General features: G+C 41.6%; 2 protein-coding genes across 2 annotated transcripts in view; one reads left to right on the top strand and one right to left on the bottom strand.

Annotated features, from left to right (window-relative positions):
- LOC120063059 (mediator of RNA polymerase II transcription subunit 27-like) overlaps window positions 1–20,971 on the bottom strand; it is a 90,437-nt gene extending 69,466 nt beyond the window's left edge. Inside the window, exons 1-2 of the mRNA XM_039013186.1 lie at window positions 20,768–20,971; window positions 6,668–6,812 (exon numbers count right to left, since the gene is read on the bottom strand). Coding sequence (XP_038869114.1) covers window positions 6,668–6,812; window positions 20,768–20,970 — 348 coding nt within the window. The 5' untranslated portion in view covers window position 20,971. The remainder of the gene's footprint in view (window positions 1–6,667; window positions 6,813–20,767) is intronic.
- Window positions 20,972–23,882: 2,911 nt separating this feature from the next.
- LOC120063530 (netrin-G2-like) overlaps window positions 23,883–24,915 on the top strand; it is a 48,449-nt gene continuing 47,416 nt past the window's right edge. Inside the window, exon 1 of the mRNA XM_039013896.1 lies at window positions 23,883–24,119. Within this exon, the coding sequence (XP_038869824.1) occupies window positions 23,883–24,119 (237 nt within the window). The remainder of the gene's footprint in view (window positions 24,120–24,915) is intronic.

Below are 24,915 nucleotides of genomic sequence, written 5' to 3'. Positions count from 1 at the left end.
TTGTGATACAGTTAATTGTAAGTTAAATAATCTGTCTGTAAACAATTGTTGGAAAAATTACTTGTGTCATGCACACAGTAGATGTCCTAACCGACTTGCCAAAACTATAGTTTGTTAACAAGAAATTTGAGGAGTGGTTGAAAAACGAGTTTTAATTACTCCAACCTAAGTGTTCGTAAACTTCAGATTTCAACTATATATATATATATATATATATATATATATATATTTATTAATTGACTATGTCATAGCTAATTTGTAAACAATAAATATTAAATAGATTACTAGCTCAAACACAATCTGCAAAAATAACAAGTTAATTTGTGGCTGATGCTGATTTCAGAACCAAGTGGGGGGGAGAAAAAAAACAGGCTACATTGCTGCTCCCCCCAATAATCTGATAGTGGAGGTGGGGTGGTAGATGCCTAGTATCCTTTATGGCTCAGCCTAGGTGCCTACATAGTACATACACCATAGACATACATCATTTTCACACACACACACGCAAACAGAGATATCCAGTTCAGAGGCCCTGCTCATGAGCTCAATCAGCAGTAGATTTTAATTTAGAACATAAAATGAATCTGTTTATGCAACATATGTTAGTGCATTGAATCGTATTGAATATAACCTAATCACATCAATTTGTTCTCTAATCAAACCGAAAAACACAGAATCGTTCCTGTATCATATCGGAGCCCATGTATCTAGAAATGAATCGAATCATGTTGAAAGGGTAGGTGCACTTTCCTACTGACCATCCATGTTATCAAAAACTCAGCAAAAAAAGAAACGTCCTCTCACTGTCAACTGCATTTATTTTCAGCAAGCTTAACATGTGTAAATATTTGTATGAACATAAGATTCAACAACTGAGACATAAACTGAACAAGTTCCACAGACATGTGACTAACTAAAATGGAATAATGTGTCCCTGAACAAAGGGGGGGGTTCAAAATCAAAAGCAACAGTCAGTATCTGGTGTGGCCACCAGCTGCATTAAGTACTGCAGTGCATCTCCTCCTCATGGACTGCACCAGATTTGCCAGTTCTTGCTGTGAGATGTTACCCCACTCTTCCACCAAGGCACCTGCAAGTTCCCGGACATTTCTGGGGGGAATGGCCCTTGCCCTCACCCTCCGATCCAACAGGTCCCAGATGTGCTCAATGGGATTGAGATCCAGGCTCTTCGCTGGCCATGGCAGAACACTGACATTCCTGTCTTGCAGGAAATCACACACAGAACGAGCAGTATGGCTGGTGGCATTGTTATGCTGGAGGGTCATGTCAGGATGAGCCTGCAGGAAGGGTATCACATGAAGGAGGAGGATGTCTTCCCTGTAACGCACAGTGTTGAGATTGCCTACAATGACAACAAGCTCAGTCCAATGATGCTGTGACACACCGGACGGTGTGACGGACCCTCCACCTCCAAATCAACCCCGCTCCAGAGTACAGGCCTCGGTGTAATGCTCATTCCTTCGACGATAAGCGCGAATCCGACCATCAACCCTGGTGAGACAAAACTGCGACTCGTCAGTGATGAGCACTTTTTGCCAGTCCTGTCTGGTCCAGCGTTGGTGGGTTTGTGCCCATAGACAACGTTGTTGCTGGTGATGTCTGGTGAGGACCTGCCTTACAACAGGCCTACAAGCCCTCAGTCCAGCCTCTCTCAGCCTATTGCGGACAGTCTGAGCACTGATGAGGGATTGTGCGTTCCTGGTGTAACTCGGGCAGTTGTTGTTGCCATTGATGTTCGGATGTACCGATCCTGTGCAGGTGTTGTTACACGTGGTCTGCCACTGCGAGGACGATCAGCTGTCCGCCCTGTCTCCCTGTAGCGTTGTCTTAGGCGTCTCACAGTACGGACATTGCAATTTATTGCCCTGGGCACATCTGCAGTCCTTATGTCTCCTTCCAGCAAGCCTAAGGCACGTTCACGCAGATGAGCAGGGACCCTGGGCATCTTTTTTTGGTGTTTTTCAGAGTCAGTAGAAAGGCCTCTTTAGTGTCCAAAGTTTTCAGAACTGTGACCTTAATTGCCTACTGTCTGTAAGCTGTTAGTGTCTTAACTTCTCTAGGATAGGGGGCAGCATTTTCACGTTTGGATGAAAAGCATACCCAAATTCAACTGCCAGCTACTCATCCCCAGAAGATAAGATATGCATATTAATAGTAGATTTGGATAGAAAACACTCTGAAGTTTCTAAAACTGTTTGAATCATGTCTGAGTATAACAGAACTTATTTAGCAGGCGAAACCCCGAGGACAAAACAATTCCGATTTTTTTCTTTTTGAGGTCACTCTCTTTTCATTGGGAATCCAGATTTCTAATTGAGCTTCTTGCAGTTCCTACCGCTTCCACTGGATGTCAACAGTCTTTAGAAATTGGTTGAGGTTTTTTCCTTTGTGTAATGAAGAAGTACGGCCATCCAGAACGAGGGTAATTTGAAGTGTACTGTTAGATAGAGGCGCGTGACCAGAAAGCTAGCTACAGTTTGTTTTAATCCTGTATTGAACACAGATCATCCCGTCTTCAATTTTATCGATTATTTACGTAAAAAAATACAGGTAACTTGAGATATTTTGTAGTCACGTTGCACAAGTTGGAACCAGTGTTTTTCTGGATCAAACGCGCCAAATAAATGAAAATTTTGGATATATATCGACGGAATTAATCGAACAAAAGGACCATTTGTGATGTTTATGGGACATATTGGAGTGCCAACAACAGAAGCTCGTCAAAGGTAAGGCATGAATTATATTTTTATTTCTGCCTTTTGTGTCGCGCCTGCAGGGTTGAAATATGCTTCTCTCTCTTTGTTTACTATGGTGCTATCCTCAGATAATAGCATAATTTGCTTTCGCCGAAAAGCCTATTTGAAATCTGACATGTTGGCTGGATTCACAACAAGTGTAGCTTTAATTTTTCATGAAAGTTAGATTTTTATAGTAATTTATTTGAATTTGGCGCTCTGCATTTTTACTGGCTTTTGGCCAAGTGGGACGTTAGCATCCCACATATCCCAGAGAAGTTAATGAACATGCAACTATGGAACAGTCGTTAATTATGGTTCATTGAACAAGCAAGGGAAACAGTGTTTAAACCCTTCACAATTAAGATCTGTGAAGTTATTTAAATTTTTACGAATTATCTTTGAAAGGCAGGGTCGTTTCTTTTTTTGCTGAGTTTATAAGTCAAAAAATTTACACAGCAAGTGCTGATTGCCCCTTTAAAGCTGCAATATGTAAGATTTTGGGCGATCTGACCAAATTCATATAGAATGTCACTCTGAAAACAAGTCTAAGAAGCGGTAGATCTGTTCTATGTGCACCATTTCTATGCTTCCTGTTCTTAAGCTTAGTTTTTGCTGTTTTGTACACCAGCTTCAGAGAGCTGAACATACAATATTTTGGGTTATTGAAAATATATTTCACAGCGGTTTAGATGGTACAATGATTATTTTGTTTTGTTTGTTTGTTTTGTCACATAAACTTAACTTAGGCCTACTATTAGAATTTTACCACACAGGAAATGGCAGAGCTATTTCTGCATATTGCACCTTTACCAAAGCAAAAAAACAAACAACATTTCAGTAGCCTAAACGCAGACCCAGTAGCATGACACAATCTAGAAAGAGTATTCAAAAAGCACTGAAGTGCTACACAGAAAGTCAAATCCAAAGGAAAACACTAATAACTGACTGCATCTAAATCCAAAAAGAAGTTCAACAACATTCGGAGTTCCACATGCACTGGTAACAAAGGGAAAGTACTGGTGAAATGAGACAAACTCCCATAAGAAGTGAAACTTCAGAGTGGATTTGGGTGGGTGCCCTGCCCTCTTCCCATGACTGTGAGGGATCAAGTTGGCGAGCAAGTCAGATGTAGACAGGGGAAAAGACAGCAGAGGTATACAGCCATAGCCGACTGATCAATAGCCGGAAAACTGCTATTGATCCACTGCTTTTATCCTCCCTTTGGCAAAGACAGCAACACACTGTAAGGGAGACAGTATTGTGCCTTTTTGATTCATTTAGCAGACATTAACTGTTGATCAAGATCGGGTTGTCACGGAACTAAAGAGGCAACAGTTCATTGAATGTGAGTTCAAAGGCTGTTTAACAAACAATAGGACTAGCTAGCTACAATTCTTCAGTATTTTCACAGATGACGACAACGGTTCTTGATAATATTAACAATGATACTTTCTGGAATGGCATAAGCTACATTAAGCAAAACTTCATATTAGTGATCGTTCACTGCAGCACTGTAATTGCACTCATAGCCATATGCACTAAAATGTCTCAAATGAAAAAATTCTATATTGACACTGCGTTACAAAATTCTAAAATGGATTAAAAAAATAAAAAATCCCCTCAATCTGCACACACCTTCACCCAAATCCAGATAGCTGATGTTCTGAAAGAGCTGCAAAATCTGGACCCCTACAAATCAGCCGGGCTAGACAATCTGGACCCTCTCTTTCTAAAATTATCTGCCGAAATTGTTGCAACCCCTATTACTAGCCTGTTCAACCTCTTTCGTATCGTCTGAGATCCCCAAAGATTGGAAAGCTGCAGCGGTCATTCCCCTCTTCAAAGGGGGAGACACTCTAGACCCAAACTGCTACAGACCTATATCTATCCTACCCTGCTTTTCTAAGGTCTTCAAAAGCCAAGTTAACAAACAGATCACCGACCATTTCGAATCCCAACGTACCTTCTCCACTATGCAATCAGGTTTCTGAGCTGGTCATGGGTGCACCTCAGCCACGCTCAAGGTCCTAAACGATATCATAACTGCCATCGATAAAAGACAGTACTGTGCAACCGTCTTCATCGACCTGGCCAAGGCTTTCGACTCTGTCAATCACTACATTCTTATCGGCAGACTCAACAGCCTTGGTTTCTCAAATGACTGCCTTGCCTGGTTCACCAACTACTTCTCTGATAGAGTTCAGTGTGTCAAATCGGAGTGCCTGTTGTCCGGACCTCTGGCAGTCTCTATGGGGGTGCCACAGGGTTCAATTCTCGGGCCGACTCTCTTCTCTGTATACATCAATGATGTCCCTCTTGCTGCTGGTGATTCTCTGATCCACCTCTACGCAGACGACACCATTCTGTATACTTCTGGCCCTTCTTTGGACACTGTGCTAACTAACCTCCAGACGAGCTTCAATGCCATACAACTCTCCTTCCGTGGCCTCCAACTGCTCTTAAATGCAAGTAAAACTAAATGCATGCTCTTCAACCGATCGCTGCACGTACCTGCCCGCCCATCCAGCATCACTACTCTGGACGGTTCTGACTTAGAATATGTGGACAACTACAAATACCTAGGTGTCTGGTTAGACTGTACACTCCCCTTCCAGACCCACATTAAGCATCTCCAATCCAAAATGAAATCTAGAATTGGCTTTCTATTTCGCAACAAACCCTCCTTCACTCATGCTGCCAAACATACCCTCATAAAACTGACTATCCTAACGATCCTCGACGATGTCATTTACAAAACAGCCTCTAACACTCTACTCAAATTGGATGCAGTCTATCACAGTGCCATCCGTTTTGTCACCAAAGCCCCATATAATACCCACCACTGACCTGTACGCTCTCGTTGGCTGGCCCTCACTTCATACTCGTCGCCAAACCCCACTAGCTCCAGGTCATCTACAAGTCTTTGCTAGGTAAAGCCCCGCCTGCTCATCTGTAAATAGCCCATCCAACTACCTCAGCCCCATACTGTATTTATTTATTTATTTTGCTCCTTTGCACCCCAGTATCTCTACTTGCACATTCATCTTCTGCACATCTATCACTCCAGTGTTTAATTGCTATATCGCAATTACCTCGCCACTATGGCCTATTTATTGCCTTACCTCCCTTATCTTACCTCATTTGCACACACTGTATATAGGTTTTTTCTATTGTGCATTCGGCTGAGCGTACCACCCTCTGTAGTGCCTTGCGGTCGGCGGCGGCGGAGTTGCCGTACCAGGCTGCGCTCAATGGTGCTCCTGTAGAACACTGTGAGGGCCCTCTTAGAAAATAGTACTATGACTACGGGACATACATTTTAAAGTAACAAATCTGAGTCTCAGCATCACTCCGTTATGATGGAATTTCCAATATCCTATATGGTGACCTTACAAACAATGGAAGGCGTGGTGTCACAGCTTGATACATACAGTAAAGGCTAATGTATGTTACCATATACCGTGCATCTGCATTTTATTTCAAATCAATCTTTACCTTACCTGTTATTTAAGACTTCCAGCATACGCTTTAAAAACTGAATCATTTCCATCAGAGCATTGTATTTAGAGAGTTGCGACAATGGGGTGGTCAGAGATGCTGCACTGGGGGCATATTGTTCACGTAACTAATGCAGGCTGTCATTGTAGGATTTTAGCTGATACACTGGAAGCGTATCCCGGAGGAAACAGAAGCTAAACTTTATCATGTGTTTACCATGCGTCAATTTGGATCAAACAAATAATGTTAACGATGGGAGTGGCTTCACATTGAAATCCAAGGAAATTGTCCACAAGATTCCAATCTTTGACACATGAAACTGCATTGCAGAAAATCCACTATGCCCTAGAATTGAATTCTGGCCTTATCGTATTTTTTCCCTTGTAGCCCAGTAGAAAAGATTGGCCTACCTTGTTAGACCACTTGTATGCCTGAAGGAGCTGACTGTACAGCGGGGTCTTGTCCTGAACTGGGTCCAGACTCAACAGGCCACTGTTGTGAAGGGGATGACTCTCTGAAGGTCTGCCAACCAGGGTACTGAGGCGTTCCAATTCACTACATGAGTACATAGAATAGCAGCTGTTAGAATAGGCTTGTATTTCCCTTCAACACAAGCATGGGCAATTCTGATTTGGGTGGGGGCCACAAAAAATCTGAACTCATTGTGGAGGGGGCCGCAGTGGATCGCAGGTCTGGGTACCCACATCCATACCCACACATGCAGTCAGAGCCTAGCATTTTGCAACCCCCCCCCCATTTTTATTTTTTACAGCTAATTTCCCGCTATTCTACACATTTTGCCATTAGGTGTAGAGAAGTGTTTGCAGTTTTTAATATATGTGATTGAGAGCAACTACCCTGTTCGGTATTTCGACCATGATTACTACAAATTTAGATATCCGGACGTTAGACTTACTAACCAATCTCAGAAATGTGGGCTAATTGCTGGACTATGATGCACGGGGGGGGGGGGGGGGGGGAGCTGCCATCCCTGCTTTAAAACATCTGATTTGTTTCTTATTTTGTATTTATCCTTGAACCAGAAAGGTCACATTGCAGATTTCTCTCTTTTACAAGTGAGCCCTGGCCAAGAAAGCAGCATATAGTAAACACAACATAAAACATAACAATGAATGGAAGTTAGCAGCGCAAAGCCCATAACAGAGCTTAAAAGAGCAGGTTTAAAAACACATGTGCAATTTGTGGTCAGCAGGCCTATAATCTGTCATTTAACATCAAATTGGATTAAAATAATCTAGTTTCCAAGATGTATTCCAAGACGATGGGGCAGCTGCCCTGAAATGGCCTTATAGTACATGTTTGTCTATAAGGATGGCCATCCTGCTAACTGATATAAGGTACAGTGATGTTTAAGAGGTCTTGTGTTTGTTACAAATCTAACTACAGCATGGTAGTGTTTCTAGTGTGTGCAGGTAAAACCATGGGGCATTCATGTAAAGAATATCATCATAGTCCAGCAAAGGCTGCAACAATTGTCTTTTCTAGCTTGAAATAAAACTTTTCCTAAAGAAAAAGCCCAGATTAAGTTGAAGCTTTTTAATGAGCTGTTGAATGTGGGGTTTAAAATACCGAGCTTCATCAAGGTGAAATCCCAAGTACTTGTATGAGGACACCACCTCTATTGGCTTGTTTGAGTGAGTATCTGAGGCAGAGTAGGGGGTTGCTTTGAGCGGAAAAAGGGTTGTTGGACAACAAACGCTTCCTACAATTTGAGAAATGCCTTAACTAGTGCGAGATCAGTACTATAGATAGTGTATATGCAGATGACACTGAGTATACAAAACATTAGGAACATCTGCTCTTTCCATGACATAGACTGACCAGGTGAAAGCTATGATCCCTTATTGATGTCACTTGTTAAATCCACTTCAAATCAGTGTAGATGAAGTGAAGGAGACAGGTTAAAGAAGGATTTTTAAGTCTTTAGAAAATTAAGACATGAACTGTGTATATGTGCCATTCAGAGGGTGAATGAGCAAGACAAAAGTTAAGTGCCTTTGAACAGGGTATGGTAGGTGCCAGGCACACCGGTTTGAGTGTGTCAAGAACTGAAACACTCCTGTGTTTTTCACGCCAAAAGTTTCCCGTGTGTATCAAGAATGGTCCACCATGCAAAGGGCATCCAGGCAACTTGACACAACTGTGGGAAGCATTAGCGTCAACATGGGCCAGCATCCCTGTGGTTTGACATTTGTAGATTCCCTACCCCGACGAATTGAGGCTGTTCTGATGGCAAAAGGGATTGCAACTCAATATTAGGAAGGTGTTCCTAATGCTTTGTACATTCAGTGTAGATGTACCTTCTCATCAGCTATTTTTTCACACCAGTCATAAATAATGAACAATAATGGCCCAAGAATGGAACCCTGCGGCACTCAAGTATTTAAAGAAAGCTTGTCAGAAGTCATGCCATTAACCTGTACACATTGTGATCTAACACCAAGAAAATCATTAAACCAACAAAAAGATTTACTTGAAAGGCCTATGTTTGACAAGCTCTGCATCAATATCTCAGTCTACGGTGTCAAACGCCTTAGACAAATCAATGAACAAAGCAACACAATGCTGTTTAGAATCAAGTGCTTCCAGTATTAGTAACTTTCATGGTCGCCGTAGTAGTGCTATGCTCCTTTCTAAATCCAGACTGAAACTTGTTCAGGACATTATTGGTGTATAAAAACTCCTTCAGCTACTCACTAACAAGTCAGGGCTCCGGACTGCAACCATTTAGTCACAATTTGTGACCCTTTGACTTGTCTGTGCGAGTAAAAAAAAACGTAATTGGTCGCATCAGTGCGAGCTGAACATTCATTACATGGTCACCTCACTCAAAAGTTTCAAAACATCACATTTTTGGGCGCTAAAACCATGATTTGGTCAAACAGGAAAGTGCATTACCCTCATGATTCCTGTAATGAAAGTGTCTGCCCTGACCCTGGGCCTGCTGATGTGATGAGCAAGCCACGCTCTCTCTTTGTCTCCTCAGATGTGCAGTGAGGGATAGAGAAAAAGGCTTCTGATTGTATAACATTTGCGGGAAATACACATCTTTGGAAGCAACTGATGTTGTTCTCAGCTTTCTGCGGGTATAATTTGTATTTGTCATCTCTAAATATATTTGATATGGCTTTAAGATATGGAGCGAGCGAAATGTGCAATTGTGGATCAGCCATTGCGAGTGCATAGGGTAGCAGTCTACAAGTGCAACGTTTTTTTAGGACATGACATTTACTGTTAGATTACGACTAGCATTGGGTATTACATTTTGTGTTAGTGATGTAGCTAATGTGTTCTGAGTTTCACTTCCTCATGTGGTGAAATAGCCCAAAAATGTATTAGCATATGATAATAGTGCACATAAAGATGTAGGCAAATTCATATTTACTGAACAACAAAATTCAGAAGATTCTGGAGCCCTATTTTAACAGCAAAATATAACAACCTATTGTCAAACCACAACTCACGATAATCACTGGACTTTCTTGCACATCAAAATACAGTGCATTCAGAAAGTATTCAGACCCCCTGACTTCTTCCACATTTCTTATGTTACAGCCTTATTCTAAAAATGATTACATTGTCATTTATAGGGTGTTAAATGTAGATTGATGAGGATATTTTGTTGTTGTTGCAAAAACAGGTTTGTGTACATTTTGGCAAATGTATACAAATTTAAAAAATGAAATCTCACATTTACACAAGTATTCAGACCCTTTACTCAGTACTCTGTTGAAGCACCTTGGCATCCATAACAGCCTCAAGTCTTCTTGGGTATGACGCTATAAGCTTGGCATACCTGTATTTGGGAAGTTTCTCCCATTCTTCTCTGCAAATCCTCTCAAACTCTGTCAGGTTGGATGGGGAGCGTCGCTGCACAGCTATTTTCAGGTCTCTCCAAAGATGTTCAAACGGGTTCAAGTCCGGGCTCTGGACCACTCAAGTACATTCAGAGACTTGTCCTGACGCCACTCCTGCGTTGTCGTGGCTATGTGCTTAGGGTCGTTGTCCTGTTGGAAGTTGAACCTTCGCGGCAGCCTGAGGTCCTGAGGTAACCGGAGCAGGTTTTCATCAAGGACCTCTCTGTACTTTGCTCCGTTCATCTTTCCCTCGATCCTGACTAGTTTCCGAATCCCTGCCGCTGAAAAACATCCCCATAGCATGATGCTGCCACCACCATGCTTCACCATAGGGATGGTGCCAGGTTTCCTCCAGATGTAACGCTTGGCATTCAGGCCAAAGAGCTCAAGCTTTGTTTCATCAGACCAGAGAAACTTGTTTCTCATGGTCTGAGAGTCTTTATGGGTCCTTCTGGCAAACTCCAAGTGGGCTGCCATGTGCCTTTTACTGAGGAGTGGCTTCCGTCTGGCCACTCTACCATAAAGGCATGATTGGTGGAGTGCTGCAGAGATGGTTGTCCTTCTGGAAGGTTCTCCCATCTACACAGAGAAACACTGGAGCTCTGTCAGAGTGACCATCGGGTTCTTGGTCACCTCCCTGACCAAGGCGCTTCTCCCCTGCCTGCACAGTTTGGCCGGGCGGCCAGCTCTAGGAATAGTCTTGGTGGTTCCAAATGTCTTCCATTTAAGAATGATGGTGGCTACTGTGTTCTTGGGGACCTTCAATGCTGCAGACCTTTTTTGGTACCCTTCCCCAGATCTGTGCCTCAACACAATCCTGTCTCTGAGCTCTACGGACAATTCCTTCGACCTCATGCCTTGGTTTTCTCTGACATGCACTGTCAACTGTGGGACCTTATATAGACAGGTGTGTGCCTTTCCAAATCATGTTCAATCAATTGAATTTACCACAGGTGGACACCAATCATATTGTAGAAACATTTCAAGGATGATCAATGGAAACAGGAAGCACCTGAGCTCAATTTCGAGTCTCATAGCAAAGGGTCTGAATACCTACGTAAATAAGGTATCTGTTTTAAATGTTTAATATATATGCAAAAAATTTGATAAAACTGTTTTGGCTGTGTCATTCTGCGGTATTGTGTGTAAATTGATGAGAATTTTAGAATAAGGCTGTAACGTAACAAAATGTGGAAAAAGTCAAGGGGCCTGAATACTTTCCGAATGCACTGTGTCTTAAATCATGCATTCCTGCTTAGACATGTTAGATTAAACATATTTATTGAATAGCCTACCATCTCAGCAGTATGTTACACAGTCTAAAACACTGTGAATTACTTTATAAAAGGTGATTCATATTTTTTTCTATTATGTGATGCCGTGGAAACAAATTGATGCGACCAAACCATGGGCTGTTGACACCAACTGAAGTGTTTCAAGGACTTTGGCAAGAACAGAAAGTTTGGAAAGGGGACAGTAGATTAGACTAGAAGGATCACCATCCTTTCACACTGGGATCTTAAATCATCTAAGAACTTCTAGACTATCCAGAGAAAATCGTGCACATGGCAAATGCATAATATTTTCAATGAAGAGTCCGTTTCTGCCTTTCTTATGTAATAAATTATCCTGTATCAGCTACCAGGTTTATGTAACGTCGTTTTAGAGGCGCATGGGTATGCATCTTTGTTAAGATTTGTGTATGACTAAAGGAATATTAACTGACAATGTCAAATACTTTACTGAGTGAGTTACAGTTCATTAAAGGAAATCAGGCAATTGAAATCAATTCAATCTATATATTTCACACAATACAGACATGCATTTGCTGGTCACAGATAGCTCTAAAAGTAAGGTAGGGGCGTGGATCAGAAAACCAGTCAGTACCTGGTGGGACCACCATTTACCTCAAGCAGCGCGACGTCTCCTTTGCACAGAGTTGATCAGGCTGTTGATTGTGGCCTGTGGAATGTTGTCTCACTCCTCAATGGCTGTGCGAAGTTGCTGGATATTGGCGGGAACTGGATCACGCTGTCGTACACGTCGATCGAGAGCATCCCAAGCATGCTCAATGGGTGACGTGTCTGAGTATGCAAGCCATGGAAGAACTGGGACATTTTCAGCTTTCAAGAATTGTGTACAGATCCTGGGGCAGTGAGGTGATGGCGATGGCGATGATGAGGTGAGGTGATGGCGGCGAATGAATTTCACGACAATGGGCCTCAGGACCTCGTCACGGTGCATTTAAATTGCCATCGATAAAATGCTATTTTGTTTGTTGTCCATAGCTTATGCCTGCCCATACTATAACCGCACCACCACCATGGGGGTCTCTGTTCACAACGTTGACATACGCAAACTGCTCGCCCACACGATGCCATACACGCTGTCTGTCATCTGCCGGGCACAGTTGAAATCGGGATTCATCCGTGAAGAGCACACTTCTCCAGCATGCCAATGGCAATCGAAGGTGAGCATTTGCCCACTGAAGTCAGTTACGATGCAAACTGTAGTCAGGTCAAGACCATGGTGAGGATGACGAGCATGCAGATGCGCTTCCCTGAGACGGTTTCTGACAGAATGCGCATAAATTCTTTAGTTATACAAACCCACAGTTTCATCAGCTGTCCAGGTGGCTGGTCTCAGATGATCCCGAAGGTGAAGAAGCAGGATGTGGAGGTCCTGGGCTACTGTGGTTGCACGTGGTCTGCGGTTGTGAGGCCAGTTGGATGTACTGCCAAATTCTCTAAAATTACGTTGGAGGCGGATTATGGTAGAGAAATTAATTCTCTGACAACAGCAGTGTTGGATAGTTAGTATGCCAATTGCACGCTCCCTCAAAACTTGAGATATCTGTGGCATTGTGTTGTATGACAAAACTGCACATTTTAGAGTGGCCTTTTATTGTCCCCAGAACATGATGCGCCTGTGTAGGGTTACAAAGGGTTAGAAACTTCCGGAGATTTTCCATGGGAAGTTAAGCCCTGGAATTTTTGTTTATCCACCCGCCTCTTGAGGATTGACCACACGTTCTCAATGGGATTAAGGTCTGGGGAGTTTCCTGGCCATGGACCCAAAATATTGATGTTTTGTTCCCCGAGCCACTTAGTTATCACTTTTTCCTTATGGCACGTTGCTCCATCATGCTGGAAAAGGCATTGTTCGTCACCAAACTGTTCCTGGATGGTTGGGAGAAGTTGCTCTCGGAGGATGTGTTGGTACCATTCTTTATTCATTGCTGTGTTCTTAGGCATAATTGTGAGTGAGCCCACTCCCTTGGCTGAGAAGCAACCCCACACATGAATGGTCTCAGGATGCTTTACTGTTGGCATGACACAGGACTGATGGTAGCGCTCACCTTGTCTTCTCCGGACAAGCTTTTTACCGGATGCCCCAAACAATCGGAAAGGGGATTCATCAGAGAAAATGACTTTACCCCAGTCCTCAGCAGTCCAATCCCTGTACCTGTTGCAGAATATCAGTCTGTCCCTGATGTTTTTCCTGGAGAGAAGTGGCTTCTTTGCTGCCCTTCTTGACACCAGGCCATCCTCCAAAAGTCTTCGCCTCACTGTGCGTGCAGATGCACTCACACCTGCCTGCTGCCATTCCTGAGCAAGCTCTGTACTGGTGGTGCCCCGATCCCGCAGCTGAATCAACTTTAGGAGACGGTCCTGGCGCTTGCTGGACTTTCTTGGGCGCCCTGAAGCATTCTTCACAACAATTGAACCGCTCTCCTTGAAGTTCTTGATGATCCGATAAATGGTTGATTTAGGTGCAATCTTACTGGCAGCAATATCCTTGCCTGTGAAGTCCTTTTTGTGCAAAGCAATGATGACGGCACCTGTTTCCTTGCAGGTAACCATGGTTGACAGAGGAAGAACAATGATTCCAAGCACCACCCTCCTTTTGAAGCTTCCAGTCTGTTATTCGAACTCAAATCAGCATGACAGAGTGATCTCCAGCCTTGTCCTCATCAACACTCACACCTGTCTTAACGAGAGAATCACTGACATGATGTCAGCTGGTACTTTTGTGGCAGGGCTGAAATGTAGTGGAAAAGGTTTTTGGGGATTCAGTTCATTTGCATGGCAAAGAGGGACTTTGCAATTAATTGCAATTCATCTGATCACTCTTCATAACATTCTGGAGTATATGCAAATTGCCATCATACAAACTGAGGGAGCAGACTTTGTGAAAATTAATATTTGTGTCATTCTCAAAACTTTTGCCCATGACTGTACAGCTGATTCTCAAGATCTTGCACACTAATGAGATGCTATTGAGCCCACACTACTACACTGTCTGAGCCAAGGACTACATGCTTTCTGGTAAGTTTTGATTACAATACTGGGTGGGGTGAATATATTTTATATGACATACATTACTTTTTGTTAACTAGTAAATAGCCTATAGTAAGTAGCCTACAGCAAAGTGTGTTTAAATCCTTTCTAACAATTTCTGCTAGTTAGTTTTTGCTACTATGTGGGTTTTACCTTGCTTGAACCTGCTAACTCAGGAGAGTTAATTCACCTGTTTCCATACATTGCATTTTAAAACATTTATCTTACAAAGGAGTTGTTTAATCTAACTGCTTAACTATTTATCTGTACATGAGATTGTATTTGGGTTTTGTTCACTAATGTTTTTCTAATCTTTACTGGAAAATGACAAGGGCACTATCTGGATGTGTGATGACATTTCACTGCAGCTAATGTAGAAGGAAAAGCTGTGTACATTTGCAAATACTGTGCCAAATCACATGTGAAGAATGCAAACAAGATGCAGAATCATCTGGCCAAGTGCATAAAGTTCCCTCAGAACAAGCAACCTCTGACAAAAATCCCTCTACTCCTATTCGAGGTGAAAATTATGAATCACACACCTTATCGATAGCAACAGCTCATGGTCCTCTTGGAATCAGAAGTTTTTGACTGAATAGAGGAACATAGTCAGAGAAATGCTGATGAATGTTTTGCTCGAGCTCTGTATGCAACTGGTTCACCTCTGATGCATACAGACAATGTGTATTGAACTGAAGGCAGTCATCATTTATCTTGGACCACAGAAGGTATTTGCACTGGTGACAGACAATGCTGCAAACATGAAGGCTGCTTGGTCTAAAGTGGAGGAGTCCTACCCTCACATCACACCCATTGGCTGTGCTGCTCATGCATTGAATCTGCTCCTCAAGGACATCATGGCACTGAAAACAATGGATACACTCTACAAGAGAGCCAAGGAAATGGTTAGGTATGTGAAGGGTTGTAGCAGCAATCTACCTGAGAAGAATAAGAGCACCACATTGAAGCTGCCCAGCAACACCCATTGGGGTGGTGTTGTCATCATGTTTGAAAGTCTCCTAGAGGGAAAAGAGTCTCTCCAAGAAATGGCCATATCACAGTCTGCCGATATAGACAGCCCCATCAAGAGGATCCTCCTGGATGATGTATTTTGGGAGAGAGTGGTAAGCAGCCTGAAACTCCTGAAACCTATAGCAGTAGCCATTGCACGGATTGCGGGAGACAGTGCCATCCTGTCTGATGTTCAGACTCTGCTTGCAGATGTAAGACAAGAAATCCGTACTGCCCTGCCCACTTCACTGTTGCTCCAAGCAGAGGAAACTGCAGTTCTGAAATACATCAAAAAGCGTGAAGACTTCTGCCTGAAGCCCATACACGCCGCAGCGTACATGTTGGACCCCAAATATGCTGGCAAGAGCATCCTGTCTGGTGCAGAGATCAACAAGGCCTATGGTGTCATCACGACCATGTCTCGCCACCTTGGCCTGGATGAGGGCAAAGTTCTTGGCAGTCCGGCGAAATACACTTCCAAGCAAAGGCTTTGGGATGGAGATGCAATATGGCAGTCGTAGCAACATATCTCATCAGCCACCTGGTGGAAGGGACTTAGTGGATCTGAGGCTCTTTCCCCTGTTGCCTCCATCATCCTCCAAATCCCACCAACATCAGACGCCTCAGAGCGCAACTAGTCCTTGTTTGGGAAACCACACAACAGGCTGACCAATACAAGGGTTGAAAAATTGGTGGCCATCCGGGCAAATTTTAGGCTTTTTGAGCCTGACAACAAGCCATCCTCAACAAGGTTGGAAAGTGACGGTAAAGATGAGGCCTCAGAGTCTGATGTTCAAGAGGTGGACATTGAGGAGGTCCAGGGAGAAGACATGGGAGCCTGAGAGGAAAACAACTAAAGCTTTAGTTTGTAGACTCATTTTACAGATGTTGAAAACGTTTTTTGGAGATGCGATGGATCATTGGGGATCAATCAATATTCCCTTTCTTTTGTTGTCCAGTGAAATCATCCCATGTGAAGAGTCAACTCATTTAATTAAAGTTAAATTCTTAACTTCTTTGGGCTGCAGGGGCAGTATTGAGTAGCTCTGATTAAGGGTGCCCATTTCAAACGGCCTCGTACTCAATTCTTGCTCGTACAATATGCATATTATTGTTATTATTGGATAGAAAACACTCTCTAGTTTCTATAGCCGTTGGAATTTTGTCTCTGAGTGAAACACAGCTCCTTCTACAGCACTTTTCCTGACAGGGAGTCAGATTTCAGAAATCTTGGCCCCTGATCTGGGGTCGGTTTTAAGGTCCCTGTAAATGCTATGAGGATACAAACACTGCTTACGTCTTCCCCTGGATGTCAGTACGTGGTGACGCTTTGAATGGAGTCGATTGTGCAATCATGGCCTGTATAAAACAAGAAATACCGGAAGTACCGTTCTTTTCCTGCTGCGCCTGACGCACGATGTACGTTGGACCTGCTCTCTTTCCAAGCTTGGGTTTAGCCAGTAATATTTCGCCGGTCATGTTTTTACTCGTTAGAGGTGTTAAAAACATCATACGGTAGTTAATTTAAACCGTTTTATAGCAATTTATATCCGTTTAGTGCGATTTTGAGGCAGTTCTATGTGATGCTCTTTGAAGCTTTGGGCACGTTTCGGGGTCCCGGTCGAACGTTAGTGGGCATTTCGACGGACAGAGGACATCTTTCGACCAAAAGAAGATTAGACCCAAGAAAGGATACATTGCCCAAGATTCTGATGGAAGATCACCTCACAGTAAGAAATATTTAATATGATAAATCGTTGTTCTGTCGAAAAATTTTAAACGCATATTCCGCCATTTTGTTTGGTATAGCTTCGCTTGGCGAACCCTGTATTGCACAGTAAGGATAATTTTAGAAATGTAATTCAGCGATTGCATTAAGAACTAATTTGTCTTTCGATTCCTGTCAACCCTGTATTTTTTAGTCAAGTATATGATTAGCTATTGATTAAACTAGATCACTCTGAAAGATGGCGACCGACATTTTCAGGCTTGTTTTGCTACTATTTTCATTGTATAACCACGTTTTTTTATGGCTAAATATGCACATTTTCAAACAAACTCTATATGTATGTTGTAATATGATGTTACAGGAGTGTCATCGGAAGAATTCTGAGAAGGTTAGTGAAAAAATTAATATATTTTGGCGATGATAACGATATCGCTCTCTTTGGCTTGAATTCATGCTGGGGTAACGTTTGCATATGTGGTATGCTAATATAACGATTTATTGTGTTTTCGCTGTAAAACACTTAGAACATCTGAAATATTGTCTGAATTCACAAGATCTGTGTCTTTCCATTGCTGTGAGCTGTATATTTTTATGAAATGTTTTATGATGAGTAAATTGGTAAAACACGTTGCTCTCTGTAGTAATTCTAGTCGAGTTGTGATGGTGGGTGCAATTGTAAACTATGATTTCTACCTGAAATATGCACATTTTTCTAACAAAACCTATCCTATACAATAAATATGTTATCAGACTGTCATCTGATGAGGTTTTTTCTTGGTTAGTGGCTATCAATATCTTTATTTGGCCGAATTGGTGATAGCTAGTGGTGGAGAGAAAAAATGGTGGACAAAGAAAAATGGTGTATTTTGCTAACGTGGTTAGCTAATAGATTTACATATTGTGTCTTCCCTGTAAAACATTTTAAAAAACAGAAATGATGGGTTTATTCACAAGATCTGTATCTTTCATCTGGTGTCTTGGACTTGTGATTTAATGATATTTAGATGCTACTATTTAATTGTGACGCTATGCTAGCGATGCTAATCAGTGTGGGGGGGGTGGGGGGATGTTGTCATAGGTGTACCGATATCGGGCTTGCAGCCATAACAGGTTAACTATGGAAGGCTTTAATCATCTGCAATTATGTCTACTCATTAAAAGGTAAAAGTTTTATGTTTCTGTCCCCATATGATATGGTAAATATAGCCAATGCAAAAAAACATCTACATGTAAATAGTATTAATATTACATTTGCATATATTTCTGTTAATTCCCATATATTCCTGTTAATTCCCACCTCCAAAATGTGGAACCCTACACCTGTTTAAGGATCATGCTCTTTAATCAGCTTCTTGATACAGTGCCTCGCAAAAGTATTCATCCCCCTTGGCGTTTTTCCTATTTTATTGCATTAAAACCTGTAATTTAAATGGATATTTATTTGAATTTCATGTAATGGACACACACAAAATAGTCCAAATTGGTGAAGTGAAATTTAAAAAATAAAATGTAAACAAAAATTACAAAAAAAATTGAAGTGGTGCATGCATACGTATTCACCCCCTTTGCTATGAAGCCCCTAAATAAGATCTGGTGCAACCAATTACCTTCAGAAGTCACATAATTAGATAAATAACATCCACCTGTGTGCAATCTAAGTGTCACATGATCTCAGTATATATACAGCTGTTCTGAAAGGCCCCAAAGTCTGCAACCACTAAGCTAGTGGCACCATGAAGACCAAGGAGCTCTCAAAACAGGTCAGCGACAAAGTTGTGGAGAAGTACAGATAAGGGTTGGGTAATAAAACAATATCAAAATTTGAACATCCCACAGAGTACCATTGAATCCATTTTTTTTCTTTATTGAAAGAATATGGCACCAAAACAAACCTGCCAAGAGAGGGCCACCCACCAAAACTCATGGACCAGACAAGAAGGGCATTTAATCAGATGCAACAAAGAGACCAAAGATAACCCTGAAGGAGCTGCAAAGCTCCACAGCGGAGATTGGAGTATCTGTCCATAGAACCAATTTAAGCCGTACACTCCACAGAGCTGGGCTTTACGGAAGACTGGCCAGGAAAAAGCCATTGCTTAAAGAAAAAAATAAGCAAACTGTGTGTTCGCCAAAAGGCATGTGGGAGACTCCCCAGACATATGGAAGAAGTTACTCTGGTCAGATGAGACAAAGAGCTTTTTGGACATCAAGGAAAACTATCTGATACACACCCAACACCTCATCACCCTGAGAACACCATCCACACAGTGACGCATGGTGGTGGCAGCATCATGCTGTGGGGATGTTTTTCCATCGGCAGGGACTGGGAAACTGGTAAGGGATGATGGCGCTAAATACAGGGAAATTCTTGAGGGAAACCTGTTTCAGTCTTCCAGAGATTTGAGACTGAAACAGAGGTTTAACTTCCAGCAGGACAATGACCCTAGGCATACTGCTAAAGCAACACTCGAGGTTTAAGGGGAAACATTTAAATGGCCTAGTCAAAGCCCAGACCTCAATCCAATTGAGAATCTGTGGTATGACTTAAAGATTGCTGTACATCAGCGGAAACAATCAAACTTGAAGGAGCTGGAGCAGTTTTGCCTTGATGAATGGGCAAAAATCCCAGTGGCTAGATGTGCCGAGCTTATAGAGACATACCCCAAGAGACTTGCAGCTGTAATTGCTGCAAAATGTGGCTCTACAAAGTATTGACTTTGGAGGGTGAATAGTTATGCACGCTCAACTTCTGTTTTTTGTCTTCTCTTGTTTGTTCCACAAAAAATATTTTGCATTTACAAAGTCGTAAGCATGTTGTGTAACTCAAATGATACAACCCCCCCAAAAAATCTGTTTTAATTCCAGGTTGTAAGGTAACAAAATAGGAAAAATGCCAAGGGGGTGAATACTTAAGCAAGCTGTATGCCACACCTGTCAGGTGGATGGATTATCTTGAGAAATGCAAAATAACAGGGATGTAAACAAATTTGGATGCACAATTTGAGGGAAATAAGATTTTTGTGCATATGGAACATTTCTGGGATATTTTATTTCAGCTCATGAAACATGGGACCAACATGTACATGTTGCGTTTATATTTTTGTTCAGTGTAGAAAAAAAACTTTTGCAGCATTGAGGCACATTAGACCATTCCTTCTGGGAGTTTAACTTTGCTTCCACGTCAAAGTAATGTGAACTTAGCTAGCTACACGTTTCACAATGTGTAGGCCTAGACTTTAAAATGCATTCGAAATAGGTGCCTACAAGAATGTCAGTACTTTTTTTTTTTTTAACTAGCTAGCTAGCTAACGTTAGTTGCTATGATAAATTTCACTTGCGCGCGCACACTATTTAGCAATGGTCTGTAAAACTAGGCTAACGTTGCGCACACACACCATTTACACTTCAGCCAAGTCATGGATACTAGCTAGTTGGAAATTAACTCTTTAGGCGTGAGGATTGAATGTTATCCAACTATCTAGCACGCTAACTTGTGTGTTACAGCAAAGATTTACCTAGTTAACATTAGCACTTAACGTTACAGCTACTCACTTCAAGTCGCGATTCACAGACTGCAGGTTATCTTGAAACTCGGTAATAAAAACCTTTTCGCGTCCTTCGAGGGTTTCTTTGTTTTTCATCCCATCTTTCAGAGAGTCAAAAACCCTTGTTACACTTGAACGAAGTGCTTGAATAGCACTTATTGCTTGAGAAAATGCTTCTAAATTCACACCAACGTTCATTGCGTCCGCCATTTTCTTCGCACGCTGAGATGAACGTCGCATAAACACCGTCATCGAGATGCAGTGCGTAGCAAGGGAAATGTAGTTCACGCTTTCCGTACCTGCTGTCTTCTCATTTGCTAACTGCCAGTATACATTTTCCCATTCAACTACTTCTTAAATCATTTTTAACTACCCTTTATATTGCTGTCTACAAAAGTTGTGCAGTGTCTGTCTGTCTGACAATAATTTGGCCTCAGATGACCTGTAGAAATGTGTAGGCTATTTACACCCATTGGTCTGTGGCCACGCATCAGGACCATGGACAGCTCAATTTAGTGTTCTTCCATGGGAAGCCCCCTTAGGCTTTGATGCTGTTACTTCAATTACACCCATCCAAAAGTTGCAAATTAAGGGTTTTGGCTGCTTTTTTAAAATGTGTTTTTACTATCCAGCTGAATTGGGTATTAAGTAGGCTAATGCAATTGTCAACAATGTACATGTAAATAGCATAAGTTATAGTTTGCTAAAAATATATAGCCAATTTTATAGGCAATATATGTTTTGCTCAGAACTTGGGTGGCCAAATAAAATCAACCAGGGGCCAAATTTGGCACACGGCTCCCTGTTGGGGATTGGTTGATTTTATTTGGCCACCCAAGTGATCTGAGATATATATATCCTATAAATTGGCTATTTTTTATATGTATAAATTTCACTGTAAAATCACCAGGAAATCAGCTCAAATGGATTTTAACTTAGGATATCCGTTCCCAATTATTCCCACGCATCAATAGAGGCATATGCTATCGTATCCCAATGTAATCCAGGTTTGAAATGATTCTGTTTTTGTCAAATACTATATCTGTTTGGTGTTCTTGCAGTCAATTTGCAGTGTACAAATGTATTTATACCTATATTCTGGCCGCTGACCATCCGCTCAAGAGAGAACGTTACAAAATTGAGGACGCCTGCACTGTGTTGAAGATGCATACGCTATGCTTTTAAGAGCCATATAGGAACTTCAAGTTGTTTAACTGTTAAACAGTTTTGTGTTAGCCTATTGCTTAGCGAAAACTAGAGCTCCTTATGTCTGCCTTGAGTGATTTTTGAGCTGCTCCTTTAAGCAGGACGGGTAGCCTGATCGGCTCATGGGGTGGTTATATTTCTGACCGGTAAAAGTTGCGTACCTGCTTCACACACACACGCGTAGTTTGCAAATCAGATACTGATAGCTAAATAAGGAAACGAAAAGAGAGCTGGAGAACAATGGCAGGAGGGAATTTATGAAATAAGCGAGTGTGTTTATGCATAGGGGAAAGTGAGGTCGAGAGAGAGAGAGAGAGAGCGAGCTTTTTCCTTCTGCCCTTGAGCGCCTAGGACACAACCGAAATCGCAAAAAGTAACGGAACATTAATTGAGGCAGTACCACTTCTGAAAAAGTATTGAAATATAATATATTTCGAACAAGAAGTCAACTATTGTGCGTACGGGATGTATAGGATACCATCCTAACGCACTGCTTTCCTCAAAAGTATAAAAACAGAAGGGAAACAAACAGAAGGGGAGAGCATCTCATCTAATCCTCTTACAGAAGAGAATACGGTAACGTTAAGCTTTATTTCAACGACGAACCAATGCTGAGGCTTTAGAATGCTGATAACACTTTTGCAAAGGATCCACCCATGACAGAATGATCATATTTTCCCGGACCAATTTGGTAAGTGTTCGAGTTCCTCCGTGAACATAGAGGATAGTAACTGTTGTAACCGTGCACCTTCAAAATTGAAAATTGTATAGGACTAATGCTTATAATCTTGCAACCAGTGACTTGCCACAGTTATTTCTTATCAACCATTATAGCCTACATTTGAAAGCAGCATTAGGCTACACACTTCAGAGAATTTCAGAGGTTTGGAAAGAGCATCAACGTCGAGAACATCAGTTGTCCACATTATAGGACAAGTCCAAACATGATCCAAGTTGATCAAATTACTTATTTTTATTTGCCAATTGTAGACTACAGCCTAGGTCTGTCACCATCTGCCTGTGAGAAGTTATCGACAGTTATGTTACCTCTGATGGCAATAGTTGGCAAAGCCAAGAGCGCAACAGACATCCGTCTGTGGGGACTAGGGTATATCTTTTTTTACTTGCAGTTTTGTTTGGAAATTCATTAATTAGGGTAGTCTTGTGAATATAGAATTGGTTGTGAAAACAAACGTGAAAGGTTACAATATTATTTTTAAGCTACGGTATAGCCTACCGATATTAATTAACAGATGTCAAATGGGTTCAAGTTCCTCTAATGAAAGATATGTTTAACCTAATTGCTAGTTGTAGAAACGAAATAAAATAGTCTGTATAGTAGCAGTAGCCTATTAGATATAGTTTTAGATTGCCTTTTTTGTCTGGAAATGTGAGTGGCAATTTCCCCCCAAAAGTTAAATGTTTAATAAATTTTTGTATTTTCTCCTTCTCAATATAGCCAACGATGGAGCATGTAAATACTTCCTTTGACTGACATGAAAACACAACAAAATCTTATCTAGCGAGCTTCTGAGTGGACAGCGGGAATATTCTCAATGGTCTACTCATGGACATATCGACTGCTTTTAGCATGGCTTGCCTGGAGTACCAAAGGGTGTCGATCTGAGAAAGATTAGCATTGTATACATTTCTAATACAACAAGTTATTGTAACTATAATTTAAAGTAACACTTTAATTTACTTGTTTTTAAAATAAGATAAATACTTCAAAACAGAAGTACGTGTAACTTATTTAGGCAGGTATACAAAACCAGGAGAGTTGTAAGGCTGTATCCTGCAAGCGGCAGGTGTCTCTCCCAACATGAAAACCAACCGGATTCCAAGCTGATCCTCTCCCTGTGTGGACCGACGGTGGCACCACTTCCCTCTTCCCTCCGGACTCTTGGTCTTGGACCATGGGTGTGGTCTCTACGAGTGCCATGCTCTCACAGGTGCTTTTTCTTTTGCACTTTGTTACTCTGACACTTGGCCAGTATGACATATGTAAGTCGCTGTTTAGTACGGACGATGGACCAACATGGGAGTTTTATGCGTGCCAGCCAAAACCAATGGCTATGAAGGAGTTCATGCAAATTAGGGTGGATCCTCCTGGCATCACTTGCGGCAACCCCCCGGAAAGGTTCTGTACCCTGGTAAGTTTGAATTCAGTTGGTGTAACGCCAGCACTAGTTTTATACTTAGATGATTTTTATAGGCCTACACTTTGAAGTTTTGTCTATCAAAAAGAGTGATGAAAAACTGACATGGAAGGTTTTCTAGAAATATTAGATATCGTTAGGGTATCTGATCCTAGATATGAGATGAGAAACTTTGATCTCGAACAAGATGACAGGAATAAAAGGTCTCAGGACATAAGAGTTGAAACCTACTTTCAGTAGGCTTCTTGTTACTATAGTGAAAATGCAAACAAGACTTCAAAATACTATTACATTTATTTTGGAATCACTGCCTCAATAGATACACTACCATGGCCAAGAGTTGGTCCCTTTGCTGCTGCAACAGCCTCCACCAACATTGCTGCGGGGAGTTGCTTCCATTCAGCTACAAGAGCCCCCCCCCCCCCCTCAACGCAATAGCTTTAGCTGGTGGTAATTTGTGGAATAGACATCAGCTGGAATGCGGTTTTATCCAATCAGCATCCAGGATTAGACCCAACCGTTGTATAAACCAATAGAATAGATTAGAACAGAATAGTGCTATAGAATAACTTAATAATAAAATAAACATACTATTTATATTTTCTATAAATATTAAATATGACTAAATGAAAAAATATAGCAGCAGCAATATTCAATAAAACAAATATGTTTTGCTTTGACCTGCTGTTTTCAGAATGAAACACACTAAGTCTACACTACAGTATATCAGGTTATTTAACCAAGTAAATTTTGTCTGTCTCAAACAATATCATTAGATTAGGTTTGTTAT

The sequence above is a fragment of the Salvelinus namaycush genome, chromosome 18 (assembly GCF_016432855.1).
Source record: "Salvelinus namaycush isolate Seneca chromosome 18, SaNama_1.0, whole genome shotgun sequence".
In the NCBI taxonomy this organism is placed as follows: domain Eukaryota; kingdom Metazoa; phylum Chordata; class Actinopteri; order Salmoniformes; family Salmonidae; genus Salvelinus; species Salvelinus namaycush.
Note: the sequence above shows the minus strand (reverse complement) of the source record. Positions and strands in the feature narration are given on the sequence as shown.